Here is a 9,166-nt window from a genome sequence, read left to right as displayed (position 1 = left end):
AAAAGGACCTTTATTTAATAAATGTAAATAAATTTGATTAAATTTTCCTTGATTAGCATGTTTATTCAAAATTTACAGTAAAAAAATTTGTGACTTGTAAAAGTCAGAATTAACGAATATAGGTGTAATTTTCATAAAATAAATGGAACTATTGCAAATTAAAATTAGATATAAAATCAGAATCAAATAAGTTTTCCAATTTTATTTTTCAAAAATTAAAAAAAATAAAATAAAAAATACTTCGGATCGCAATAAGTGAAATTCAAAAACTCCGTTCTAATTTCTACCCTAATTTTATGGCCAAACACGCCCCCTTGTCTCTAATGTGCTCACGATCCTTTGTTCCAAGAATTAGATCTACAAATATCTCCATTAGTTCCTCCTATTTCTCTGCTGCACACAGTGAAGATTACATCGGACGAATATTTACCGTTAATCTACACACACCAATATGGATGTGGGTGCATGCTCTTAGTAATGGTAAATATTTATCCTGTTTATGTTACCTGATATAGCATAGTATAAACCATTATTTCCTTTCTTTAAAGTTAAATAACTTGTATTAAAGTAAAATCTTGAAATAAGCCAAACCCCCCGATTAATTTGATTTATTTGTTTGTTTTTGAATCATTCCAAACAACCCCTCAACCCCCTCTATAAAAACTGCCCCACTATCACAACTTTCTTCTACCTTCACTTCTCTTCTTCTTTGCAAGCCATTCTAGAGAGAGAGAAGAGAGAAGAGAGAGAAAACAACTGCAGAAAGAAAAAAAAAATGGCGATCGACGACAACAAATCCCTCGGTATAATTAGCTCACCTCTTAAAAATAAAAAACTCTATTTAGCAACACAAATTTCTCTGAGAGTTTTGGCCGTTGCTTTCACTCTTGCTGCTGCTTTGCTTATGATCTCAAGCAAGGAAACTAAGGTGCTTTACAGTATTTCCGTCGACTCGAAATACAGCTATTCTCCGGCTTTCAAGTAAATTCATCTTTTTTTTTTTTTTTTTTTTATAATTTTTTTTATTCATAAGAATTATATTTATTTTTACAAATTTTTTTATTTTTGAAATAAATTTTAATTATATATGTTTTTTTATTTTTTCTTTCAGGTTTTTGGCATATGCAAATTTTGTGGCGTTTGGCTTCTCAATTCTGTCGCTAATTGTTGCGTTTGGTTTGGGGAAAAGAGAAGTGAATTCGACAAACTATTTCTACTTGTTCCTGCATGATTTGGTACGTGAATTATGGTTAATTACAATAATTACCCTGAATTTGTTTTCTTAGTTTTTGTCGTGGGATATATATATATAATTTATAATTTTAGATGGGTAATTTTTACAAAGAAGTCAAACTTTAGGGGTGATTTTTGTAATTAAACAAGAAGTTATAGAGGTATTTTAATTAAATTTTTAAATTTTAAAGAAAGGGCAGTAATGTCAAATTAATTTTAATTAAAGCAGACATTTTCCAAAAAAAATCTAGTTCCCTCTTTGCCCTCTACAATTTCTCTCAATTTCAAGATTTTATAAAAAAAAAATTTAAACTTCACTACGAATAAAATGGTAAAATAAACGTGGTGCAATTCTACACGGACCAACATTCTTCTAATTTTCTTCTATAAAAAAATTTATAATAATAAAACCAAAAAAAAAAAAAGTTTCTTCGAATTTTTAGGTAAAATGACGATTCGGGTGAAATTTTGATCACAACTATAGTTAAACATCTATAAATTAATATAGAAAGGATTATCAAAAAATTCTATTAATTTAGCGAAATAGTAATTTATCGAATTAATAGTTTACTACTCCATCTGTTTCACAATATCTGTCTCTTTTGAGATTTTTGTTTATGTCATATTATCTGTCACTTTACACTTTCAATGCTTCATATTACATATTTTTCAATTATACCGTCATTAACTTTTTTTTTTTTTGAGTAAATACCCTTATTAACTCGTCAACACTAGTTTTGCATTAATAAGTAAATAAGGGTATTTTGGTATATCAACATCTATTTTACTATAATGAATACGTACTTATTGAGGTTCTTAAAACTTGTAGCAAAGTGAAAAAACGACTTTTATTTAGGAACGGAGAGAGTACGTGTTTGCAGTGTTGGGACTCGAATAAATTATTATTCAAGCAAAATTATCAAGTTATCTGAGTATTAATTTATTGAGGTTCTACTGTATGCAAAAAAAAAAATTGTGACAGATAATGAACGTCTTGTTGATGGCGGCGTGTGCGGCGACGACTGCCGTAGGCTACATCGGAAAATACGGCAACAGCCACACGGGATGGATAGCGATTTGCGACCATTTTCCGAAATTCTGCAACAGAGTCACAGCTTCTGCAACGATGTCGTATTTGGGATTTATTGTCTATTTCATCCTCACCATAATTTCTGCTAAGCAATCTGGACAAATCGGAGCTTAGAATTTGATGACGAAAATTCAGTTATTTAAAATATTTGTTTGTCTCATTAATATTATTTTTGTTTTAAATTTGGGATTTTTTTAAAGATATGATATGATTGATGTACTTTAAATTTGTTTTGTCTTTATATGATGTCATGTGACTAATTGGCCACGTGATTTGATTGGTTTCGGCTATTTGTAGTAAACGTTCATTTCATTTTAATTGGGCTGTGTATTTTATGTGGAGTTTTGTCAAAGTAAATTTGATGTTCTCTAGAAGAAAAGGTTATGCACTATAATACATAATTTAAATTCGGGGTTTATACTTTATAGTAGGAGTATATTCAATATTGTATTAAATTTAATTAGAAAATGATAATTTCAAACTAATTCTTTTTTAAATATATTCATATTTCAAAATAAAATATAATCCACATAACTTGCCTTTATACCTTAAATTTAAAATTTATATTTATGTTTCTTTTTAAATCTCTCTCTCTCTCTCTCCCCCGCCATCCACTCCATGGTCGAGGGAGGCGGTGGTGGTCACGGTCACGGTCGTAGAGGCATAGTTATAGCGGCATGACAGTGGTGGGTATTGTGGGGTAGTTATGGCGGTGGTGGGTATGGTGGGGCGGTTTATGGCGGCTGCTTTAGCGGTGGTGGTTATGGTGGGGCCGTGGAAATAGAGGAGGCGGTGACTATGGTGTTGGCGGCAGTTGTGGCGGATCTATGTTTTTATATTAGATTAGTGTGAATGACTATAAATGACTATGAATTACTGTGAGTGTCTGCGAATGGGTGACAGCTAGGGTTCAAATGGGAGTTCTGATTTTCAAATTGTGTGACTACGCATGAATATAAATGACTACGAATTACTATGAGTTCCTACGAGTGTCTACATATGATTACAGTTGAAAAAAAATATTATAATAGAGAGAGAGAGAGAGAGAGAAACATGTTTTACGTAAAAAAAAAAAAGTTTAACAAAAATGATAGACGTAAATTTGAAAATATTAAATGTTAAATATAATAAAAAAGTTTGAATGTTACTTTTTTTTTTTTTTTTTTTTTTGTGTGTGTGTGTGTGTGAGCAAATGTTTAATTGAGCGCTTGTCATTTAGCTCTAGGGATTTTTGTTACAAGGAACTATATCGTAATTCACATTTAATTATATATTAACACAAATATTTAATATTTATGCTTGTACATTAAAAAAAAACATGGCATATAATGTTAAAAGAAGTCGATGTTTCACAATCGTACATAACTTGACTAAGACAAAATGAATTATTCTTTTAAAGATAGAGACAATTTCTATTTTCATTTGCTATTCATGGTTTTGAAGCACATCCTCACAAAATAAATTCAAAACAACTTCATAACCTAAAGAGATACAAGTACCTATAAAACAAGGGTGACAAAAAAATTATTTTCCTACAAAAGTTATTAGTTGATGAAATCTTTGTGAATAATTATTTTATGACAAATTATTTCTTAACCTTTTCAACACACTATCTCATCTTTTGACCGTTCACTGATCGTTGACCGCAGTTGATATATTAATCTTTTTTTTTAATAGTTTTTTTAATCTTAATGTAGTGTTTTTTTTTTACTATATTACCGTCAAAACGACCGGTAGGATTATGTATTCTTACTACGTGTCTTATTTTGAACATAACTTTTGCATACGAACTTCATTTGCACTTGTTCAAGATGCAATAATAAGAATGTAAAGTCTACAACTTTTATATTTTGTGTTTTTTGATATTTTATTCGGATGTTAATCTTACTTCGACGACAGTAAAATTACTTATTATTACTACTTGTTTTATTTTTATTTTGCTTTTGCATATAAACTACAATTGCTCTGACTCAAGTTGCATTAGAAAGATGAGAACAAGTTCTACAACTTGCATATTTTTATGTTTTTATTTGGAACATGTTCAATAAATTTGCATTCAATATTATTCCCTTATCTTACTACCGGTTCGGCAATAAGATTACTTATTCTTATTACCTGTATTTTATTTTTCATAACTTTTGCTTACAAACTTTGATTACATTGATTCAAGTTTTACAATTTGTGAGATCAAAGATACTATAATACAAATTGTATCATTTATTTTGTTCATCGTTTTCTCATACGAACTCCGATGGCAATTATTCAAGTTGCTTTGTAAAGCCGACATAAAAACCTACAACATTTCTATTTTGCAATTTTTAGATTCATTTTGTATCACATTCTAAAATCAATTCGAAGACTTTAAATAAAATGAGAATATTTTTGTCATGAAGGTTTTATAGGTAATTTGTTTTTTATTTGAACCTGTTTGCGATTTTTTATTTTTTTTGTTTATATGTAATTGGCCCAAAACATTTTACAATATCTTTTTATACTATATTTTATTTGGAAATTTTTTTTTGCATAAGTGATTTATAACTAAAGTCCATTGTTCATATTAATGCTTTGAGGTGCATTTAACAATATTTGCTTAATAAAGCAAAAGTAGGTTGTTTATTAGATAGAAAATGAGATGATAAAACTAGAAAATACCAACTTCGTTTTCTTCGAAGGAACTCCCAACCATAAAAGTACGACGAGTAAACTCTATTCTCGTACAATAGTTTACAAACAATACGAAAGGTTTAAATCACACTAGGCAAACCGTATACGACCAATTCGACCTATACAGTGTTGGCAGGAAAAATCAAACTACATTGGCACTCTCCTAATCCACTAGTGAAGCCACCATTCTAGGTAGAAAATTGGCGAATTTAATATTTTAGTTGAAGGATGTTCGGAATTTAATACAAAAAATACGAACATAACAAATAGAAAAAAACTGTCCAAGAAAATGAAATTAACCACTTATATAGAAATATAGTATGTATCTTTAGACGTGGTCCTGTTTTAAAAAAAAAATATCAATTATTTCATCAACATTATTATTGTATGATGGAATTAAATTCAAAACGGACGCCCTGTTTAACTAATTAAAACGGGCCCATTAAAAAAACAAATTATAAATAAAAATTAAATAAATAATAATTTGGTTCTTTCAACTGCCACGTAATAGAGATTTGATTATAATAACAAAACAAATTGCATTAAAATTCGGTTGAAATTAAATACAATATTAAATATGAAAACCAAAACACCCTGAACTATCACATACATATATAATAAATTTCAATGAAAAGTTTCCAAATATATTATTATCTCTGCCTAATTTAATTGTGCCAAATAAACAGGACCATATTATCCATAAAGGAATACAAATTGAAATGAAAGATGAATAATAAAAGCAATAATAATTAATAACAATTAATTTGTGAGAGAAAAGGGGAAAATAAAGAGGCAAACAGTTCGTTGGTCTTTAATTGCATTAGAACAAATTTAGGCTTGGATTAGGACAAGTATTTATAGTTTGCACGTAATTGCATATGCTACACAACATTGATTACGTTTTTGCTAACATGGCTGCTGTAATAATTTGATATACGTCGCTTCACTATTTATATTTCAACTCATCAACTTTTATTAATTTATTATGAAATTTTATTTTGAATAAAATTCTTTTTATTTTATTTTTTTGATTTTTGTCAGGTTTATTGAGTTGGTTATTTATTTATTTTTTTTCTTTTCTTTGATTTGATTTTTAGCATGTTCGATTAGTTAGGGAGGGGAAACAAAATGCAAAATTCGAAAAACGACTCGTTAGTATATGCAATTAACTGATGAAGTGCAAGATTTCATTTGTTTTTTAACTTAATAATTTTGAACGAGTTATAGATTTTTAATTGAATCAAATATGTATTATATCATAGTTTAGAAAATCTTAATCGGGATATTCCTTCCGTGAGGTCGAAATCGAAAATTAACCGAGTTTCTCAAAATTTGAGTCCGAAAATTTCAAAACAATCGGTGTAAAACGATATGTTTATCTTTATCTTTCAGGATTCCTAGTTGACACTAACAAATTCCAAGACCCAATTACTGAAAAATCATTTCGAATTCATCGATATTATTAATTTAAAGAGTAATCAAGCTGGGTCATTAATCAATATATTGCTTATTTATATAAATATAAGATCAAGAATAATGTCTTTTTTTTCTTTTAATGAATGAAATAATTGTTTTATTCTGTTTATATTTTTTGTCCTCAATGTTATTCCTTGTTGGGCCAAAAGCTACTATTTTTAAGTGGAGTTTAACTACTTAAATAAGACCAAATTTTCAAAGCCCATAGAATCCAGCTTCATGAAACTCAAGCACACAATGAAAGGGGTCTAAGTGTGTTGAGCCACTCGACAAAAGCTCGATCTTGAGTTTTTCTTGGGAGCTTATTGACTTTACTACCCTTGTGAAAATTAGGGGTGGGGTTTGGTAGGGCAACCGTACCAAACCCGTCGAATCACTACCACTATCGAACTTTCGATATTATAAAATCCATTACCATTGCCCTGCCAAGAAGTTCGGTATACCGAAATTCGGTATACCAAAAGTTCGGGACAGTAGGGTATGGTAATGATAATTACCAATTTATGTTATCTACTATTTAAGTCTAAATTGAAAATCATTTTTTCAAAGCAATTCAAGGTATACATGTTTAAAATGTACAAAACTAGTTTTTCAAAATATAAGTATTCTAAATATATGTTCTTAATTTACCCAATATAAAATATTTTTTAAATAAAATTATAACATAATTTTTTTTAACATCAATTATATCATTATTAATGAAAGCAACTTAATATAGTTTTGACATATCTAATCTAAAGAGTATAATTAATTTTAACTAATAGTAGTTAATTAGGATACTATATTAACTTTTTAAATATGATAAATGAATTATTAAAATAAAATTTTATTTATTAATAATATTTCGGTACGGTAGGGCAATATACCATTTTAATAATATTGAGTGCCGTTGCCCTACCAAAACATTTCGGTAGGGTACGGTAATAATTCGGTAGAAATATTTCGGTAGAAAATCGGTAGGGCTTGGTAGGGCAACGGGTTAGTAGGGCAATTCGGTAAAAAAAACCCACCCCTAGTGAAAATTGCAATTGCGCGATTTTCCCATGTCATAATCCTTTTTTTTTTTCAAATCCCCCTCGTGCTTATTTTTAGGTTGCACACTCTACCCATTTACATTTAGCCTGTTGACCAGCTGTGAAAAGACCAAAATACCCCGGGGGTGTTTTTCCAATTAAAAAAATGTTTAATATGTCTGTCCGAGCGCTGCTGCTGTTGGTCTTTTTCCCTCATCGTTGCAGCGCCATTTTCTTGTTTCTTGCACCTTCAAAACTTGCAAATTAGAGATTTGGATCTAGTTGGCGGAGAGGATGAAGAAGAGAAAAGATGAGGGAGACAGAGCGTCGTCGATGACAGCAATGCGCGCTGGCGATAGTGATGATTTGTAGGAGTAGGCGATTTGGGGTTGGGTTGAAGATTTAGGGTGGAAATTAGAGTAATAAGTGATATGAAATTAGGATTATGTTAAAGTGCAATATGAAATTCATAAATGCAAATCACATAATTACTGTTTGTGAAGAAGGGTAATTTCGGGATAAAAAGTACCAGTAGTATCACAAATAATGAAATTTAGTGGGGTGCCTACTACTATTTCTTAATAGTTTGAGGGGCCTATTGCTAAATGGAACCTAAAAAATAAACGTTCTAAAAAAATCAAATTAAAATCAGTATTAACTTAGATCCGAGCAATTGCAATACTAATAACAATACACAAGTGACATGAATAAAAAAGAAATCAAGAGGCATCAGCTGCCACCACCACCACCACCACCACCACCACCACATGGTAGCCCCTACCAACTAAATAAAGATTTCAAACAATAGAATGAGAATCAATCACTCAACTATTGTTCACAACTTATCCCAAATATAGACAGCTCGGAACCAAATCTCAAGAAATTGATTGCAAGATAATAAATTTATGATTCACCATTTCATATTTCAAATATATATATATATATATATATATATATATATATATAATATTATAAAGTAATTGTCATGCATGGTCGGTATATGCCGGTTGAAAACTCACACACAGGTGTAGGTGTACGTATTGTAACAAATAGTAAAATGGACTCAAGAGAGTCGGATGTCGAATCCACACAAAATATTCAACTATCTAAATTTAAGTACTAAATTCTTGTGTAACTTACGATCCCATCCAGCAGGATAAATTTAGGTTGATGATTATCGCTAAATAACTATTTAAATTATCTAGAAAAGTAGATTAAATTACGAAGATTATCAAATAAAACGATCCTGAGATTTTATCTCCCTCCTATCTGCTTTTCATAGGACTCAATTTCCACCTTTGTCCGCAACAGGATTTGTTACCAGATTTTGATTATGTTAGACTTTAAATTGTAGAAAATTGCGAGAGATATTGTAGGGTATCATGCAGCCAAGCTCCATATCTGATATAAATATGCATAGATTCTCCCTATGCAGTATTGATTACTGCTAAGGAGAAGATATACTCGAGTAAAGCAGAAAAAGAAAAAACAGTGATGAATAAAATTGAAAGAAATATAATAGTGAATTATCAGCTCATTCTTCCAATTTTTCACACCAGAGATTCACACTTTTACCACAATACACCACCAGAGTACCACAAGAAGAACATATCTTCTTTCTCTCTCAATCACAAACCCTAGTTTCACCCAAAATTCCACAAAGGAAAGAACAGATCAAGCACTCAAGCTT

The 9,166-nt window shown here is 30.0% G+C and overlaps 1 protein-coding gene across 1 annotated transcript; it reads left to right on the top strand.

Moving 5' to 3' along the window:
• Window positions 1–681: 681 nt before the first annotated feature.
• Window positions 682–2,680, top strand: LOC105951639 (CASP-like protein 1F1). Its single transcript, XM_012975090.2, has 3 exons — window positions 682–981; window positions 1,112–1,235; window positions 2,216–2,680. The coding sequence occupies exons 1-3, from the start codon at window positions 776–778 to the stop codon at window positions 2,435–2,437; spliced, it is 552 nt and encodes a 183-aa protein (XP_012830544.2). The 5' UTR covers window positions 682–775; the 3' UTR covers window positions 2,438–2,680.
• Window positions 2,681–9,166: the final 6,486 nt, after the last annotated feature.

Source organism: Erythranthe guttata, chromosome 4 (assembly GCF_056151865.1).
Source record: "Erythranthe guttata isolate IM_541 chromosome 4, IM_541, whole genome shotgun sequence".
Taxonomy (NCBI): domain Eukaryota; kingdom Viridiplantae; phylum Streptophyta; class Magnoliopsida; order Lamiales; family Phrymaceae; genus Erythranthe; species Erythranthe guttata.
Note: the sequence above shows the minus strand (reverse complement) of the source record. Positions and strands in the feature narration are given on the sequence as shown.

Coding starts and splice junctions, on each gene's coding strand:
- LOC105951639 (XM_012975090.2), top strand. CDS start 776: ATGGCGATCGACGACAACAAATCCCTCGGTATAATTAGCTCACCTCTT. Junction 982..1,111: donor AGCTATTCTCCGGCTTTCAA/GTAAATTCATCT, acceptor TTTTTCTTTCAG/GTTTTTGGCATATGCAAATT. Junction 1,236..2,215: donor ACTTGTTCCTGCATGATTTG/GTACGTGAATTA, acceptor AAATTGTGACAG/ATAATGAACGTCTTGTTGAT.